The sequence below is a fragment of the Prionailurus viverrinus genome, chromosome C1 (genome assembly GCF_022837055.1).
Source record: "Prionailurus viverrinus isolate Anna chromosome C1, UM_Priviv_1.0, whole genome shotgun sequence".
NCBI lineage: Eukaryota > Metazoa > Chordata > Mammalia > Carnivora > Felidae > Prionailurus > Prionailurus viverrinus.
Genome location: NC_062568.1, coordinates 81,918,754 through 81,939,831, shown reverse-complemented (window position 1 = coordinate 81,939,831; position 21,078 = coordinate 81,918,754). Strand labels below are relative to the sequence as shown.

At 38.0% G+C, this 21,078-nt stretch overlaps 1 protein-coding gene across 24 annotated transcripts in view; it reads right to left on the bottom strand.

The window, feature by feature from the left end:
- The window catches only part of GTDC1 (glycosyltransferase like domain containing 1), a 404,727-nt gene that overhangs the window by 195,893 nt on the left and 187,756 nt on the right, over positions 1-21,078 (bottom strand). For all 24 annotated transcript variants that reach the window (XR_007154565.1, XR_007154566.1, XR_007154567.1 and 21 more), the window contains 2 exons: positions 10,260-10,427; positions 6,761-6,934 (listed from right to left, as the gene is read on the bottom strand). Coding sequence is in view for 19 of the 24 variants with exons in the window: in XM_047869470.1 (XP_047725426.1) it covers positions 6,761-6,934; positions 10,260-10,427 (342 nt within the window). In the remaining 5 variants the exon portion in view is untranslated. The remainder of the gene's footprint in view (positions 1-6,760; positions 6,935-10,259; positions 10,428-21,078) is intronic.

The window sequence follows — 21,078 nt, the reverse complement described above, 5'->3', positions numbered from 1 at the left end:
TGATGATAGGCTGATGCAGTCAACTCCATCCTAAACATCTAATGTGATGCAGCAGGCACTACCCTATGTAACACGAGTGTCACGCTATACAATTACTTGTAAGGGAAGAGAGTTTGGATAAATGAGACATAAATACGAATAGAAAAAAGAAAAGGATTCAGATACACGAAATAATGGTCTAAGCCCACAGCTGTATCTCTGACATATTCTTTCTATTCTGCTTCTTTAGGCCCATCTTCAATTTTACCATCAGAATTCTTTTTTAAATTTCTCGTTCCTCTTCAGTATCCTCCTTTTTAAAACTTCTACCTTTTAAAAGTCGGCTTTCTAAAGTCCTGAGTCCTTTCTTTTATAACATTACCATGACATGGTCCCTTTTATTCGATATTTCTGTCAATTCACTTGTATAAATCATTTGTTCTTCAGTGGTCAGGGTCAAGTATCAGGGACTAGAACCTCGTTTTGGGGGACATGCAATATAGAAATAATGAATTAAAGAAAAAGAATTTGGGTTCTAAAATGGATTAAAAATGACTGATTTCTTGTTCTACCTTTACTATCTGTATGACTGTAGGCATAAAGTTATTTACATTCTCTACGGCTAAGTTACTTCAAACTATAAATGGAAAATAGCTTTTAGAATTTTTGGAAGAATAAAATGCTAAAATACGCATAATAGGCTTAGCTACAATGCAGGGCTAAAATAAGAATAAGTAAGGTTAACTGTTATGGTTAGCTCTACCTTCTAAAGATGACATTGCCAGAAAGCAAGTTACCAATTCTTCAGATGTTCTGATTTCATTAGACCAAGACTGACACAAAGGCCGGCTATGTAAATCTCCTAGTTGTATGAGGCCTTGCCTGTATGGCAGCTACCTGATTTAGAGAAGGAAAATACTGGCTTCTTCTAGCCAATGTCCAGCTCAGTTGGCTGCAGGATTGCTTCTTTTATTCTTTGCATTGCACATCCATGGAGTTCTACGTGAGATTTGCCTTCTTGATATATACAGTGAAATTTCCTTAGTTTTCAATCTAATCTATATCCTCTAACACAGAATTGGCTTCCCAGTCATGAGTCTCATGTCATCAAGTCTTGAGATCCTATTTATCTTCTGGCATGGTACAGGATGAATATTTTTACTCCCTCAAAATTCCTATGTTTAAATCCTACCCTGGTCCACAACATGATGGTATTAGGAGGTGAAGCCTTTGGGCATCACGAGGGTGACTTCTTCACTGATGGGATGAGTGCTTTTACAAAAGAGACTCCAGAGAGCTCCCTAGTTCCTTCTTCCATCATGTGAGAACACTGCACAAACACAGAAAACAGACCTTCAACAGACACCAAATCTACCAGGGCCTTAATCTTGGACTTGCCAGGCTCCAGAACTATGCGAAATAAATCCCTGTTTTTCATTAGCTACCCAGTCTATGGTATTCTGGTACAGCAGCCCATACAGGCTAAAGCATGGTATTAATATTACAAAATTTGTTTTGTTGCCCACTGATCATCTGACAGGCCTGGATGTCTTCAATACCAAAGGGGGAGTGTATACACTCCCACCCTGACAGCAAAGGGAGATCTTGTCCATAAAAAGCCTCCATCAGGAAGATCTAAAAAAGATAGCTCACTGAAATATTCTCTGGTGACCTAAGCTTACAGATGTTAAAACTGCATATGAAGGTTTACTATCTTCCTTGAGGTGAATACGGCTCGTGTACATCCTAGAGTAAGGCATGATGCTTAACTTCATTTGCTGTTATTTATCATTTCTGCCAAAAGTGGGTTACGCATTTCCCTACATTCTTAAACAGAATTTACTGGCTACCATTTAATCTCTTTTAATAAATCACAGTCCTCCTTTTGATGTACAAGCCGTACAATCATGGAGAAATGTCTGCAGGGTTCTTCAATGTGCAGAGTTGCCTGCCCTGCCATAGAATGGCTTCAGGCTGCTACGCTTTTTCACTTCTCATATATTTTTTTAAATAGTTTATCTCTCTCCTCCCATGTTGTCGAGCTGTCAGTCAGCTGTCACTTTTTACTGCTGTCAGTGAGCCTGCCTTTATCGCACCCCCAATTTGATGCTGCTAATCTGCTGTCAGCTGAGAAATCAGATAATCAAGACCTCTGAAATTGCATTCACAATAAGTGGTGGGCCAAGCATGGGATGGAGATTGTGAGATATGAGTTCCAGTTCTTGCTCTGTCCCTATCTGGCTGTGTGGCTACCAGGAGACACTTAACTTCTCTGAACCTTGGTGCTTCCATCCATAAGGAGCAGGATCCGTGTGTGTGTGTGTGTGTGTGTGTGTGTGTGTGTGTGTGTGAGAGAGAGAGAGAGAGAGAGAGAGAGAGAGAGAGAGACAGACAGAGAGAGACAAAGCGGAAAGGAGAGAGATCTCAACCAGACTTGGAGCCTAACTTTCTCTGGCTGTCAGAAAGAACATAGGAAACTTTTTTGAGTTAACAGAAGGCAGGATGGGGTACCACTGACCTTTTAACTGTCAAATTCAAGGATATGTTTTAGTCATCACTTTATTTAACCTTAGTCCTCTGAATTCAGTACTGACCATCTCCTTAAAGTCTTCTTCCCTTTGCTCCAGAGGATAATTCTTTCAATGTTGACCTTCTGACTCTTTTTTCTCCTCTCTTCAATCCTGGGCTGTTCTTCCACCAGCCCCTTAAGTGTTAAGAGTGCCAATAGCCAGTCTGAAGTTCAAAGCCAGGGTAATGATGAGAAACCAGCAAGAAGCCTGAGAAGTAGCAACCTGTGTGTCCTAGCAGTCAATTGAAGAATGTGTCATAGTGTATCAAACACTGCTGATATGTCAAGTAAGATGAGCGCTGAGAATTGACCACAGGATTTAGAGAGGCATGGAAGTCATTGGTAACCTCGACAAAAGCAATTTCAGTGGAGTAGCTATAAGAGAGAACAGTAGGAATAAAATTAGAAGCAAGTATAAACAACTCTTTCAGGAGGTTTTACTACTAACAGAAAGAAAGAAAACAGGCAGTTTCTGAAGGGAGAAGTGGAATCAAGAAAGGACTTTTTTTTTTAAGATGTAAAACTAATAACACTTCTCTTATGCTAACAGTAATGATCCAGAAGACAGGAGAACTGATGATGCAGAACAAAGGACACATTGCTAGGATAGTAGTCTTATGTATGCAAGAAGGATGAGCTCTGGCAAAAGTGGGGGCAAAACCCTTACACAGAAGCAACGTCAGTTCGTCCTTATTAACAGGTGTGAATTGAGGCACCTGGGTGGCTCAGTTGGCTAAGCGTCCAACGTCAGCTTTGGTCATGATCTCACAGTTTGTGAGTTCAAGCCCCACATCGGGCTCTGTGCTGACAGTTCGGAGCCTGGAGTCTGCTTCAGATTCTGTGTCTCCCTCTTATTCTGCCCCTCCCTTACTCATGCACTGGCTCTCTCTCTCTCTCTCTCTCTCTCTCAAAAATAAATGACCATTAAAAAAACTAAAACACACACACACACACACACACACACACACACACACACACACCAGGTGCGAAGAAGGAGACTATGCACCCAGGAACACATGGATGGGCAGACGCAGTGGTGGCAGCATATATAAATTCTCTGACCATTGTTTCTATTTTCTCAGTCATGATCTGAGAATGAAGATAGGATATTTGGAATCAGCAGTTTACAAAGAAAGAAAAATGCATGATTAGTTATCTATAGGATGAGAAATGTGGTCTGTTTGCCAGGCAGCTCTCAGGGACCATATGAACTGAGAGTAGACTAATAAGTATGTTCTTGGATGTTCTTCTAATCAAATTAAGGGAAAAGTACAAACAAATTGAGAGTATCTGCAAGACAGCAGGTATGATGACCAAATATGGAGGTTAAGCTCAAGGAAGAAGGAGGAAAATTGGCACAAGAAGAGCATCTCAAAGTAAGGAACTGGCCCCAACAATGGATGGTAGGGTCTTATGAGGCCCAAAGACTGAGTCAGCATGATAAAGAGAATAATAAATGAATCTCTCTATTTATATTAGACTGCTCCTTTGGCAGAATTTTTCTCTATTTTCATATGCTAATTAAGAGAGGGCAGAGAGGAAGTCAGTCCTTTATATTCAGGTGGCAATAAATGTGCTATGTTACATAACAATGGGAGTGGGTTAATTAATAAGATGAATTAGTCTTTACTAGGGGGGCTATTACATACCAGGCACTATGCTAGGCATTTCACGTATGCATTATTTCCTTTAGTCACTACACAATGCCTATGAGGTGATGACGTAAATGTAATAATCATAATCATTAAAGAACCTAGGCTCAGGGTCATTATACTTGCATAGGTTGCAGAGCTAGCAAGGGGCAGTCAAGACCCAAACACAATGTATGTATGTATGTCTACAGTGTTTAAGAGTTTTCCCATCCCCAGATGCTTAACACATATAACGATAGTTTCAAGAGATATTCTTTCTTGCTACTATTTTTCTGGTCTTTGAGAACGAGGCAGTGAGGGGCGAGCAGGGCAATAGGTAAGAGCTGTTGCCACAAAGCCAATCCTTCTGAAGTCCTATGTGACTGATGTGCTCTGAACTATAACTGTTGTCAACTTTATAAATCCTCATATTTTTTGCTGAAATATGGCTCTTCCCTTTCTCTGATGAATATCCATTAGAGTATACACTATCACAGCACATTGTATTAATAATTTAATTGTATCTTCCACTTTGTTTTTACTTAAATTTATTTTTGCCATGACCAAAAAATATTTGTATAGGGACAGAGATAAGAGCATTCAAAAGTTTTTTCTTCTTCCATCATCTTGGTTATGTTGCCTTTGGAATTACTAAATATTTTTCAACATCTCAACAAAATAATACTCTTTTAAGACTGCAGGCATTAGAATGATTGTCATTCATGCAAATAATCACTTACTTACACTATATGAGTTTGGGGTGGATAAAGCAAATTACCATTTGAAAATAATTCAAATAACACTCTGGGCTAAGACCTTGCTTATGAATGTTATCTTGGCCACAATATTTCTTAACCTTCTTCCATTTAGCTAGATTTATTTATGGTAATATAGTCCAAATTAATAAACTATTCAATTGCCACAGGTGTATTAAGTATATGATGTTGTAGGAATATATCAGATGCAAATGAATTTTAAAATACATTATTTATTTGGAATTCTATAGTGGTAATAATTAAGATGTAGTATAATTATGTACTCACTTAAAGATGTACATTTTGAGTATTTATTATATGAAAAACTTAAAAATGTATCAAAAAATAAGGTTCATATTTTAAAAATGTGGACTAAAACATAAACTGTGTTTTAGCTCATCATAGATCTTAAAGTGTAACAATTATATTTTCCAAAAGTTGAAATTCTCTCATCCCACATATGATATATATAAATATACAAATACAACAACTATATATGCATATACATATTTATACATACACATGTGTAACTGAAAATCGAATTTGATCTTAGTGTCACTTGGCCTGATAGTTGTCAAAACTGCACATAAATGATTAAATGATTTTGACATATGACCTTTGCTGATAGGAAGTATGACCAGTAAACATAAAACTGGATCAAAAGTCATAGGGTCTAAACTTTTATCCAGTGTGTGACAATAATCAGCAGTGTGAGTGCAAGCCAGTCTCCTGCTTCCCTGGGTCTCTGTTTTCTGAACTCCATAAAGTAAAAACTGGGCAAGGTTGTAGAACTTAAATTTTATGACTCACTAACTTGACTTGGTATTAGGCAGATTCTTCTTAAATGAAATATTAACTAGTAAAATCCTCAAATAAATCAGCATTCAGAGTGCTGATGAGGACTACTGATCCCACAGCAAAATCTAAATCTAGAATACAGAAAATAATGCTGACCTCCTGCATAATGTGCAGACATTAAATTGTTTCCTGATTTCATTTCAGGGATGGGGAACAAACAGCTGTCCCTGAACTCTTTTTAAGGACATCGTCAGTTACAAACAGCAGCATCCCCAGCTAGGATGAGTCCCACTGAAGTAAACTTTCTGTTCACACGGGAGAAATATTCCTAGTGGTAATAAAAACCGTTTTGCTAGGTTTAATCAGAAGTGAAAAGGAATTTGAGAATGTTCCCTTTGAGCCACATCATCCACTGCTAATTCAGGGTGGGCCTAGCAACAGGGGTAATAAAAAATGTCCTTAGTAACAGAGAAAGAGAAATGGCAATTAAGTGTATTTGCAACCTAATATAGAAGACCTAACTCTTTATTAAGATAATATAAATAATAAAAAAAAATGGAAAAAGGAAAAAAATAGAAGGAAATAGCATGGGAAATGAAAGTAACCCAAGCAGTGCAATTTAACACTGATTTACTTAGAACAGTTTGCTATATACATATAAGCCCATGGGCATAAGCTGAATGCAAAGGCTGAGAAACATGCTTAACAATGAATGACTTCTGCAACAAAACAACAAATAAAGAAACAAAACAGTAAGTGTTAAAAAGCCAAAGCAGCTTGCTTTGGGACACCAATAAATAACAGAAAAGAAAGGACGAACTCAATATCAGAACTAACCATTCAGTGATAGCTTGGACACATGATTATTTAAAATGTTTGTAAATCACAGCATGGTGAAATAGAATTCGATTCTCCAATTAACCATGCTTAACGCTGAAAGGTTAAAATTGGCAAGAACACCACCAATTTCTATACATTTGGTGAATAAAGTATGATACAATATTGAAAACAGAGTCAAACATACTGACCTGCTCACATCAGGAAACCTGATGGGAAAGTAAATAACTTGGCACTTGGGTCTGATGATGCTTTCCAGATCCTTGGGTCTGTGATCAGGAATCAGCTTCATAAATTTTCCAATAGAGGTGAGAAATGACTCCATGTTAAAAACCGAGTTGAATACCACCACATCAGCCACCAGGCTGTAAAGGGAAAGGATAAATGCAAATGATGAACCCACACTCACTCACAGCTATTTTTCATAAGCCTAAGTCCTCTGTGTTAATCAGAGTTTATACTGTCCTTGGGCTTGCAAAGAACTCAGCACTTCCCATAGTATTTACTAAAATGCCTCTAATAGAGAATTAGTTTCATTAGCATTGTATCGTGGTAAGTTTGATTTCTGGCATCAGGAAAGAAAGGCAGGAGAGGAATCAAATAATTTATTGGGATCTTATGAGACTCCAAACAAAGTTTATTTTTCTGCAATGCCAGGACTTTCTATAACATCAACAGTCAGTACAGCAGGACCTTTTCCTTTGTGGCCCAAATACCCACGTTGGGTTTCTATGTCAGTGATATATATCGTTTTACACCATACTACACTGAAGAGAACATCTGCCAATCCCTTTCACTACCTTCAAGGAGATGAGTTCAGATAAAGCTACTTCCCACAAGAGCATACCTTCAAACACGTGGTTAAAGTCTATTTCGTGTTTAGTCCTTCCTTCAAGAAACCATTAGGTTTTTTAAAGCTCTGGAACTGTACAGGAAGAATTATATGGGATATCTCTACAAACAACTTATTTCACTATTATATTTGGGGTGGCCAAAGAAGAAGGACCACAATACCATGGACCTTCATAAGTAAATGAAATAAATATAATTTTAGCTATTACTTTTCATGGATATATTGCGTTCCTCCCTTTAATATTTTTTAAATAAAAATAATCTAAAATACATTATTATAAGGAAATGTGAAAACAAATTTTAGGTGTCATAACTATGTCAGTAGTGTTCAAAACAGCCCATAACATTTTATTGAAAACCAGTGAACATGAATGATAACCATGGGCAAGCTGGATAAAACCTGAATATGGAGTATGTTCCCTTTATGAGTCAAAAAACTGATTTAATAAATAATTGTTTTGATTTAAGCAAAGATTTTTGCCTTAGGCAATGATTTAGGGTCTCGGTGTCATGGGATCTCAGCAAAATGCATACAAATGTTTTAGTGAGAAGCTATATAAGTTCAAACAACAGTTAATTTTATTTCACCCTAAAAATGACAGATCAAGAAAACTAAAAAGTCCGCAAAACACAAATGAATAAGCAGAGCTTATAGAATAGGAATACCAAAGCAAATCCTTCGTTTACTGAGGACAGCCAAAGTTCCTATTATTAATACACAGTGGAACAAAAACCTACAAAAGGAATGTTGAACTGCCACCTTTATGCCTCCCCTGCAAAACTGCTTTTCCATACAAGTTTTTTTTTTTTTTTTTAGTTGCAACCTAGTGGAAATTTGGGGGTAGGGGTGATAACAGCACGGATAACACAAAAGAATGTCACAGAAGTGCTGACACAACACCAAGCAATAAGGAAGCCAATATAATAATATACCAAAAGTTGAAGGATGTTTTACAGCTAGTCTGTTTTCACCATATGTCACATATTGTAATAGCGACCCACAGGTCATAATATACAGTTACGACATGTGTTCATAAGTCAGAGGGCTAGTGAAACCTCTATTTAAGGTGAGTGCTTATGTCAGTCACCTCTAAAGTCCTTAACTGCCACACGGTCAAGAAAGAAATCCGACAGTGCCAACAAAAGCAGAAGTCAGCAAGAAAACTAAAGAAACATTTGAGGAAGCAAGAGTCATACTTTTCGAAGAGAATCTGAAACAGGACTGCTTCCTGACACTCTTATTTTTCCTCTGGACAACTGTGAACCATTTTTTTCTCATTAAGAGGCCAACCGATGATCGAGTCCCCTTCTTTCTCTCCGAGCTTGTTGATCGGTTTACCCTCTTAAGAAGAGCAATGCCGGAAAATCATGTTGGAACCCTTATAGTCTCATTCCTTTCGACCAAACACAATCTTTTATAAAACAGAGAGATGAGGGGTAGTGAGCTGAAATTTTTTATAGACATCTGCCCTCCTAGGGCATGCAACCTAACTACTTACATTCCTAAAAACCCAGTCTCCGCTAAATTAAATATCCAAGACGGTCTATAGAAATATTCTTTTCATGCATTTCCTCTCTGATATGAGTGGGTGTAACTTCCATTAACTTTAAAGCCACCCATAAAGGGAAAAATAGACTTAATTTTTTTCCCCAGTTATTTCTCAGGGGTAATAAACACACACTATCTGAGGAAAAGAATGATGCTAATTCAAGAAATCAAAAGAATATTACAAATGTTTTCCATATTGATAAGGCACAGAATGATTTTATTTTTGTTTTTAAAACATATTTCCCTTCTCTGTTTCAAGATAAAATAAAGTATTTTAATTTTATTATGAAATTTCAACACGGTTGCTTTTTTTATGAGACATTTGACGTGAAGCAGTTCCACTCTATTTTGATAGCACTGCCACTTCACAATTGAAGCAGCTTGTAAAAATGATTGCAGGAAAACATTTACGAAATACTCAAAACACGGAAATATTACCATAGAGTTGTTTTTCTATGTCAACTAAACTATGGAATATGCTGTAGGAGTTGGGAGTCTGTTTAAACACATCATGAATCCCAATTGCTAAGAACTATTAAAAAAGGTAGGATGTACCCTATCACTGCCAAATTGATTCTATTTGATTGTTGCAGTTATGTGAATAGGATGCACCAGCAAAGCCATTTCAGAGTTGTTATTAACTTCTTTCATTAACTAAGCTTCAAGAGATACACTTTGTGGAAGTAACAACAGAGAAGGACCATCACCTTTGAAATGTCATGGTATTTTAAGGCTGTGCGATTTCAGAAGACTCAATGAGGGGAAAAAAAAAACAAACAACCACCTAAAGATTCATTTCCCATAGTTTTCTCTTACAAACAGTTAAAAAAAAAAAAAGACAAAAACCCCTTGGTCTATTACTTTTTCTTCTATAAATTTCTATTTTGATTTCAGCTGGATATATTGAAAGTGGTTGGTAAATGAGAATGGATGAGAATTGACTAACTGCTCTTTTCTAAAAGTACCCCTTCTACAATACAGGATGGAATCAAGGGGTAAAGATGGCGCCTTGTGGACACTTTGATTCTATTTTGAATGTTGTAGAAAATAGATAACTAGTTCAACATACATCATTAGATTGTTACATATGTGTATTTTATAAGAGGATTAGCTGTGTGTGTGTATATATATATACGGCAAAGGCACAAGCAATTACTACCATGGAAGGTATGTTTACACTTATGCACCTATTTCAAGATGTTTTCTAAATAAGTGTACAGTAGGTCTTCAGATTTAAAAGCGAAATCTTTTAGCAAAGGACTAAATATAATGATACAATCTATACCTACCATGAGAGAATTTGGTTGTATCCATACTGAAAATCCCTCTCCTGACATTTCTTGACAGGATATACCAATTGGTTCTCATGGAAGTACAGAATCTTTTTCAACTTCCCAAGGTCAGGCCGAAGGGCAGTCAGTTCAGTCAGGTTCAGCACTGAGCTTGCAAAGAGGATCCTAGGAAACAAGGAGATTAAAGTTTACTGTCCCAAGTATGTGTGAAGTGGTCATCCTTCGCCTTCCTCCCCCTTTCCCTCTTCCTACCCCCCCCCCAAAAACATATCCCCTATAGGGACACATCAATAGTTAAGCCTTAATACCATGTAGCAGCATTCTAAGTTTTGATCTCTTAAAAAGCAGCTGCTAAGAACTATAAAAGCCCTGAATCTCATTGGTCTTCTCAGCTCAGTTACTGAGAGATGCAAAAAGAAAAAAAAAAAAAAAGCCGGATGGATTTTATTGAAAAAGGCAAGAAAAGCTCTATCTGAAGGACAAATGGAACAAAGATAAGGCTGACTGGGGAATACTTTGCTTGCCAGTTTCATTACACTTTACTTCTTTATGCAACCAACTACTGAAATTCAATATACGAGCAGGAATGGCACATGTTCATGTTATGACATAAACCCTTTTGATTTATGCAACAGACTTATTGAGTGTGGTCTTTTTCTCTTGGCATGTTTTCTCATTGTCCCTATCTGCCACCTCTCCCTTTTTCTTAACTGTTTGACAATATTCGTGGTTTTCTTATTGTTATTTTATTTTTTTTTTATTCTCCATTACTGGACTGCTAATGGCACCAGATGTATAATCCAGCAACGTATGATCTATAAAACTCCTTATATAAAAAATAAATATAAAAGAGAAGAAGAAGAAAGCTGATTCCTTATCTTTGGGAAAAAAAGGAACTGAAAGCTTACCTATTATGTTTATAAATGAAACAGTGTCCATTTACTTACTCATTCCACAAACGTTTACTAAATGCCTAATGTGGGCCAGAGTCTAACCGGGAAGAAGAGAGAAGATGAACCAAGACAGCCTATCAGGATAAACGCTACCTGCACTTGTGACATAAACAAAGAATTAACAGAAAGAAACCCGAAAGGAGTAATATCGCTCTAGGACAACCTCGAAACGTTTCCCTAACGAGGTGCCTACCACATATGGACACAAAAGAGGAACAAATTACAGTCCCTGAACAGCTGAGGACATTTAGATGGCACAATTTTGATAGAATGCCACCTTTACAACATAATGTAGCATCACTTGACCCTTACAGCTTTAGTTCCATTCTACATAATGAGGTTCAACAAGGTTAAGAGTTTTGCGTTTACTGGTAGAAAGTGGCACTGGTAGATTGACGCTGGTACAAAGTGGCAAAGCAGAGACCCCTGGTCTTCGACAGCCTGAAGCACCTTTCATTATGCCACGGATATGAACTGGCTGTGGACCACTTAAACACTGCAAATGATTCTTTGTGTACTTGATAAATACAAAATATCATACTTGTTATTACCATGATTACAACCACTATAAATTTTCCCTTGCAGATAAGTCAAATGGCTAACTTCAGGTGTTTATATGATTTTCACACAGGAAGAATGATGACATGATAAGTGCATATATCATAAGTAGGAATTCAGGTGTCTTCTTCATGGACTAAAAAAGGCACATAAAGACCAAAAGGCCGTGATCTCTCTCTAAAGCCACATGGCTGTATTAATATCATGGTTTAATGCTTTGAAGTAAAAAAAACCTTACAAAGGAGATGTATTTATATTTTTAACTGTCTATTTGTATTCAACTAAAGCACACAGAAAAATGGTGATCAAATAAATGCCTTATTTTGTCCAAAAATATTCCCACCACCACCACCACCACCAAGTATAAGCCTTTCTAAAACTTAAATGGAAAATTCTGAAATATGAAGATACTTGCTTATCTATAAATCCGATCCTTAGTAGAGAGAACAATAAAATATTAATCTCAATCAATCAATATTTTCTTTAAAATAAAATGGAAGGTGACTTGTGGGTCTAATTATTGAGTAACACCCCCTCCTCTACCTCCATACAATACTACTGCAAGCAATGACTCATTCTTAATCATAAGACCTGAGCAAGCTCAATGTTTTTCACACAGAAGGCCGAAAATTCATTACATGCAGCCCCCACATGACTAACTAACTGCAAAAAAACAAAAAAATGGTAGCTTAATGGAGAAATTTGGTAGACATCAATTTACCCAGGTGATCAAACTTAACATAAACAGTAACAGGACACGTGATGTGTATTTCCCAGTGTGATACACTGACAAAGACACAAATCACCAATGTAGTTCTCCTGCCACAAATGCCCGATCTGAACTTGGTCATGAGGAAACAATATTTGCAGACAAATATTCTGCAAAATAACTGGGCTCAATCTCCAAAAATGTCAATGTCCTAAAGAAAAATAAAATCTAGATTAAAGGAAAATAAAGAGACACTGAAACAAAATACAATGTGTGATTCTTCATTGGATCCTAGATGAGGAAAAAATAGTTATAAAGGACATTATAAGGATAATAGGGAAACTCTGAATATGGATTCCATATAAGACTATAAATTTGAATCAATCTTAAATTTCTTAAGTATACTAATTTTATTATGGTCATGTAGGAGAATAACCTTATTCTTTGGAGACACATACTGAATTATTTACATGTGAAGGGTCATGATGTCTACAACTAATTCTTACATGGTTCAAACAAAAGGCTACTAATAACAATAAATATTTATAAGTATATATTTGCATAGACAGATATTTAAAAATGTGTAAAATGTTAACAATTGATCAATCTAAATGAATGGTATATTGTAATTTCATCGACCTAGTCTTCAAAGTTTTATCTCGTTATATATTTATATAATTACAAATTTGAGGGAATATGCATTAAATGGCAGTGAGTAGAAGAGAAAAATACATTTCATAAGTAAAAAAACCCTCTCATCATATATGTATTTCTAATCATAATCCAACTGTTAATTTCCTACATGAGACTTATGCTCAGGATGGGCCATCTGCAGCAAATGTTTAGCCAAGGTGATCCTTGCACTCTGCTCCTACCATACATCTCTCCTCTCCTTACCCTACTTACTAGCTAATCCATAATCAAGGAATCCAGATCTAAAATTGAGCGTTCTAAATAAAGCCTCCCAAATGAAAGAATGTAATACATTCAGAAGTGAGGTGGCAGTGATTTTCGGAATATTAACCATTTGGGTCTGCCCACACCAACACTTCCTTCAGTTTGTTCAGTCATTAACAGGAAAATCATTTCCCTTGTATAACTAATCTTGAAATAGCCCTACTTCTGAATTGTGGAAATTATCTCTGTCAGGAAAACAGAGAGATTCTGTTTGCTTTTCATTTGTAAAATAGTAGTTAAAGTGGACAACAAGCAATTCGTCAAATATTTGAGTTAGTGACACCCAAAAAGAAGTAACGAATATGCTCACAAAATGCAGGTAAGATTCATAGGCAATTTTTACTTTGTCCCCTTCGACCAATTAAAAAATAAAGTTAATAATGATACAATGAATGACATCACTCAATCAGCAGTCAACCCCTAGGCTTCCAATGTTCATCTTGCCACAGGTATTACTTAAGCAATAAATCCTAACAAGGTGAGCTTTATCATCCCACACTGTGTCTCCAACAGGAAAGGGCACGAGGTGATAGCAAAAAGCACTAGGAACAAGATAATTCCTGACAGCTGCTGCTTGAGCACAAGTTAAATTGAACAGTTTATCTCAGCATGAAGATGTTATAAGGTTTTATGTTTAATATTTTTAAATTAACATAAAAACCAGAGAAAGCAGTTGTGCAATCTCTTGCAAACATGACATACTACAATCACTGTATAAGCTGGATTAGGACTTATTACCATGCTACTACAGAATTAAGCTGTTTTTAGACCACCAAAGAGCTTTAAATTGCAACTTTTGTCTCTGTAAGAGAAACCTATATTTAAAATGTCTGCTAAATTCAAATTAACGGCTACATCATTAGCTTATACCATCTCACCAAAGGTATAAGTAAGCTGCTATTATAATCCTCTAACCAAAATGGCTCCATGCTGCAAGCACATCAACACCGTTCTATGTATTTGGGATTGTATCCATATACATGTTTTGATTGTTTCCAATGCACATTACATGTACAATCTGAGTCATATTTGCTTAAGGAATCCAAAATAATTCAACTTAATGAAATTCAAGGTTAGAGATTTTATGTTTTCTGACTCAGTTTGAATAAACCAGTTATTTGCCTTTTACTGTATTCTCTTAATACATAAAAAGAGATGCTGAAATACACCTAAGCCCTATAGGAGTCCGATGGCTATTTATCAAAATGGATACTTTTATATCTCCAATGGTATGGAAGGGCAGCAAAATGAGAAAAGAAGACAGGCATTCAAGATTCCAACCACCACCACATGCATTCTAGTAATAATACTTCATGAACCAGGTTATCGCAATCTTTCTCCATGGAATCTTTTCAATGGCCCCTTCTATCCCCCCAACACCATTTAGCACATTTATCACATGATGGGATATACTACACAATTTAACACAGGTACAGATACCAGTAATTATGTAATTCCTTGCAGGGCTTCAGGAAGCCTTTGACAAAGGAGTAAATTCCATTCGTCCAGTTGTGTCTCTTACTCAGCACGTAAATTCCTTGTCTAGATTTACCTTGCTCAGCCTCATTACCAAACTTTGTTCTTTTGTTGTTTATCTTGATTCCTGTTCCTTGATAAAGACTCTCTAGGACTGTGATATAGTGTGTTCTGTGATGATGGCAATGGCTTATATCTGTAGTGTCCGATATAGTAGCAACTAGCTACATATGGCTACGGAGCACTCGAAGTGTAGCTACTGCAACTGAGGAACACAATTTTCAGTTGATAACTTGCTTCATTTAAGCTTGTTATGTTCAGTATTATTTCTGAAACGTATGATTTTTCACAGATTTCATGACACAGTGTGTCAGAATACCTACAACCAGGACATGACTCTTATACTCACATATTTCTAAAGCTTAAACATCTTCTTGTATAATCTCTTGTGTTTCTATGACAACTGTTTGTGTATTTCATGAGATGTCTTATTACTTTTTAACATCAGTAAACTTTATGCTGACTACTGTACGGAAAACAGACTGCAAGGAATCACTTCGAAGATGGGAGAACAGTAGGGGGAATAGAAAAGAAGTGAGAAGGGGCCTGTATCAGGATTTGCTGATGAAGCGGGTATAAGAATTGAAAGAGAGGAGTGCTTTCATTTCCTTCACTTTGTCACTTCCAAAGTGTAGTGATAGTGTTTTAATACAATGGGAGCTTAATAACACATACATGCATAAATGAGAATTATTCCCAAACCCTTCAAAAGTCTTTGGCTTAAATATATATTTCTTTAATTTGTAAAACCTGTGTAGAATGATAACCGAGTTCTAATATTCATTAATCGTTGATATGCAAAATTCATTTCAACACACTATGCTTTAGTTGTCAGCTACTTCATCTTAATTAGACCGTTTCTACTGCACGTTTAAATGCTATGGATTTTCAAAAACCTTCAAGAACATGCATAGAAAGATGTTTCCATTTGCTAAAACAATTAGAAATAAATACAAGATAGAAGTCTTATCTAAAGGAAAAGTAAATGTAGTCATTTAAGTTCTTGTGATGGGTAAGTTACAGGCTGCTAAATAGAGTATCCCGTTTCCCAAAAGCTGTCCCATAGGACAGCATGAAGGAATCAGTCGGTTTTGCTTTTTCCCCCCACCATGTAATGTTCCTTTCCTGTGCTTATCATGACGGCCAAGGGAACACTGTGTAAAGAACACTTGTCCAGAAGGCAGGGAATCAAAGTCTGTAGGTGGGATATGTCACTGAACAATACCCCCAATACCCCCAAGTGGTTTCTTAATACCTAGCCACTCCACAGTCATCAGCACTCTGACCTGCCTTACAGTCACCTAAGGAGGAGACAGATTGTATACATACATGAGGGTTTTTTTTAGCTAAAGGTGCCACTTAAATTCAGTGTCCCTTAAATTACTCAAGCTACCTTTCCAGTCTTTTAATTCTTGGTATCATGTCTAATTCATAAAAGATACCCAGTAATTATGTTGATAAAAAGAAAGGAAGAAACAGCAAGGGTGGGTGGGTCTACTATTGAAAATATTATAAATTGGAATTTTTACTGTGTACACAAATATTTTAGGAATATTAAGAATCTACTAAGAGTATTCTTGTAAGACACAAGGGAATCTGAGACACTCACAACATTTATAGCTGTTTTACACAATCTATCAATTAGTCAACAAATCAGAACACTGTTAAAGTCTCGACAAACTAATAAGTACAATATAGGTAGTATTCCTGTTCCAAAAGAGCTGACACTAACACTGGCAAAATAAGCCATAAACAGGAAACGTTAAATAACAACAAAAAAGATAAGTAACAGCTCTGTTCTGTATAAGAAATGTCAGCAAGCACTGAAAGACTGATTGTGAACGAAGGGAGAGGCGCTAAGGGCTGTGAGTTCAGAGGAGGAAGTGAAAACAAAGAGCAGTGGAAGACCAGGAAGGATCAAGTTTATTGAGGGTATTGAGGGAGGCATGGGTCCTGAGATCTTGGCTCTGGAAGGATCAGGGCTAGCTATTTGAGTTCAGTCAGAGAAGAGGGACAGTTGCTTAAAGTTTAGGGTTTGAAAAAAAGTGAGTAGTCAAATAAAAGGAAAAGTGGTCTTCCATCAGACCTAGAGGCACCCAAGTGTAGCATAAGAAGTTTGCCAAGTCCACCCTATCTGTTAACAATATGAGGATCCACTGTACCCTTATAATTATATGAACAATGTTTTATTTCTTCTTATTATCCTTAACTGAGTTATAAATGCTCGTTGGCTGAGAAAAATGATAGTAAAATGAGAGGATAAGGAATCAAAGTTTCACCATCACTACCATTCTCCAAATAAGGGAGGTTGTTCTATCTATATCCAAAGATAAAATCAATTTGTTTAAAACATGGCTCTCCAACAGCTATGTGATCATATTCTAAAGGAAGACAGACCAGAGAGAGGGTTGCGGCAAGATGGCGGCTTAGGAGGACGCTGGGCTCACCCCACGTCCTGCTGATCACTTTGATTCCATCTACACCTGCCTAAATAACCCAGAAAACCGCCAGAGGATTAGCAGAACAGAGTCGCCGGAGCCAAACGCAGACGAGAGGCCCACGGAAGAGGGTAGGAAGGGCGGCGAGGCGGTGCGCGCTCCACGGACTGGCGGGAGGGAGCCGGGGCGGAGGGGCGGCTCGCCGGCCAAGCAGAGCCCCCGAGTCTGGCTTGCAAAAGCGGAGGGGCCGGGCGGACTGTGTTCCGACAGCAAGCGCGACTTAGCGTCTGGGAGGTCAGAAATTAACAGCTCTACTCGGAAAGCGGGAAGGCTGGAGGACAAAGGGAGGGAGAGCTGCTGAGCCCCCTGACGACAGAGCTCAGTTTGGTGGGGAACAAAGGCGCTCGCCAGCGCCATTTCCCCCGCCCATCCCCCAGCCGAAATCCCAAAGGGAACCGGTTCCTGCCAGGGAACTTGCTCGCTCTGCGCAAACACCCAACTCTGCGCTTCTGTGGAGCCAAACCTCCGGCAGCGGATCTGACTCCCTCCCGCTGCCACAGGGCCCCTCCTGAAGTGGATCACCTAAGGAGAAGCGATCTAAGCCTGCCCCTCCTGCCCCCGTGCACCTTGCCTACCCACCCCAGCTAATACGCCAGATCCCCAGCATCACAAGCCTGGCAGGGTGCAAGTAGCCCAGACGAGCCACACCACCCCACAGTGAATCCCGCCCCTAGGAGAGGGGAAGAGAAGGCACACACCAGTCTGACTGTGGCCCCAGCGGTGGGCTGGGGGCAGACATCAGGTCTGACTGCGGCCCCGCCCACCAACTCCAGGTATACACCACAGCACAGGGGAAGTGCCCTGCAAGTCCTCACCACGCCAGGGACTATCCAAAATGACCAAGCGGAAGAACTCCCCTCAGAAGAATCTCCAGGAAATAACAACAGCTAATGAGCTGATCAAAAAGGATTTAAATAATATAACAGAAAGTGAATTTAGAATAATAGTCATAAAATTAATCGCTGGGCTTGAAAACAGTATACAGGACAGCAGAGAATCTCTTGCTACAGAGATCAAGGGACTAAGGAACAGTCACGAGGAGCTGAAAAACGCTTTAAACGAAATGCATAACAAAATGGAAACCACCACAGCTCGGCTTGAAGAGGCAGAGGAGAGAATAGGTGAACTAGAAGATAAAGTTATGGAAAAAGAGGAAGCTGAGAAAAAGAGAGATAAAAAAATCCAGGAGTATGAGGGGAAAATTAGAGAATTAAGTGATACACTAAAAAGAAATAATATACGCATAATTGGTATCCCAGAGGAGGAAGAGAGAGGGAAAGGTGCTGAAGGGGTACTTGAAGAAATCATAGCTGAGAACTTCCCTGAACTGGGGAAGGAAAAAGGCATTGAAATCCAAGAGGCACAGAGAACTCCCTTCAGACGTAACTTGAATCGATCTTCTGCACGACATATCATAGTGAAACTGGCAAAATACAAGGATAAAGAGAAAATTCTGAAAGCAGCAAGGGGTAAACGTGCCCTCACATATAAAGGGAGACCTATAAGACTCGTGACTGATCTCTCTTTTGAAACTTGGCAGGCCAGAAAGAATTGGCAAGAGATTTTCAGGGTGCTAGACAGAAAAAATATGCAGCCAAGAATCCTTTATCCAGCAAGTCTGTCATTTAGAATAGAAGGAGAGATAAAGGTCTTCCCAAACAAACAAAAACTGAAGGAATTTGTCACCACTAAACCAGCCCTACAAGAGATCCTAAGGGGGACCCTGTGAGACAAAGTCCCAGAGACATCACTATAAGCATAAAACATACAGACATCACAATGACTCTAAACCCGTATCTTTCTATAATAACACTGAATGTAAATGGATTAAATGCGCCAACCAAAAGACATAGGGTATCAGAATGGATAAAAAAACAAGACCCATCTATTTGCTGTCTACAAGAGACTCATTTTAGACCTGAGGACACCTTTAGATTGAGAGTGAGGGGATGGAGAACTATTTATCATGCGACTGGAAGCCAAAAGAAAGCTGGAGTAGCCATACTTATATCAGACAAACTAGACTTTAAATTAAAGGCTGTAACAAGAGATGAAGAAGGACATTATATAATAGTTACAGGGTCTATCCATCAGGAAGAGCTAACAATTATAAATGTCTATGCACCGAATACCGGAGCCCCCAAATATATAAAACAATTACTCATAAACATAAGCAACCTTATTGATAAGAATGTGGTAATTGCAGGGGACTTTAATACACCACTTACAGAAATGGATAGATCAACTAGACACACGGTCAATAAAGAAACAAGGGCCCTGAATGAGACATTGGATGAGATGGACTTGACAGATATATTTAGAACTCTGCATCCCAAAGCAACAGAATATACTTTCTTCTCGAGTGCACATGGAACATTCTCCAAGATAGATCATATACTGGGTCACAAAACAGCCCTTCATAAGTTTACAAGAATTGAAATTATACCATGCTTACTTTCAGACCACAATGCCATGAAGCTTGAAATCAACCACAGGAAAAAGTCTGGAAAACCTCCAAAAGCATGGAGGTTAAAGAACACCCTACTAACGAATGAGTGGGTCAACCAGGCAATTAGAGAAGAAATTAAAAAATATATGGAAACAAACGAAAATGAAAATACAACAATCCAAACGCTTTGGGACGCAGCAAAGGCAGTCCTGAGAGGAAAATACATTGCAATCCAGGCCTATCTCAAGAAACAAGAAAAATCCCAAATACAAAATCTAACAGCACACCTAAAGGAACTAGAAGCAGAACAGCAAAGGCAGCCTAAGCCCAGCAGAAGAAGAGAAATAATAAAGATCAGAGCAGAAATAAACAATATAGAAACTAAAAAAACTGTAGAGCAGATCAACGAAACCAAGAGTTGGTTTTTTGAAAAAATAAACAAAATTGACAAACCTCTAGCCAGGCTTCTCAAAAAGAAAAGGGAGATGACCCAAATAGATAAAATCATGAATGAAAATGGAACTATTACAACCAATCCCTCAGAGATACAAACAATTATCAGGGAATACTATGAAAACTTATATGCCAACAAATTGGACAACCTGGAAGAAATGGACGAATTCCTGAACACCCACACGCTTCCAAAACTCAATCAGGAGGAAATAGAAAGCTTGAACAGACCCATAACCAGCGAAGAAATTGAATCGGTTATCAAAAATCTCCCAACAAATAAGAGTCCAGGACCAGATGGCTTCCCAGGGGAGTTCTACCAGACGTTTCAAGCAGAGATAATACCTATCCTTCTCAAGCTATTCCAAGAAATAGAAAGGGAAGGAAAACTTCCAGACTCATTCTATGAAGCCAGTATTACTTTGATTCCTAAACCAGACAGAGACCCAGTAAAAAAAGAGAACTACAGGCCAATATCCCTGATGAATATGGATGCAAAAATTCTCAATAAGATACTAGCAAATCGAATTCAACGGCATATAAAAAGAATTATTCACCATGATCAAGTGGGATTCATTCCTGGGATGCAGGGCTGGTTCAACATTCGCAAATCAATCAACGTGATACATCACATTAACAAAAAAAGAGAGAAGAACCATATGATCCTGTCAATCGATGCAGAAAAGGCCTTCGACAAAATCCAGCA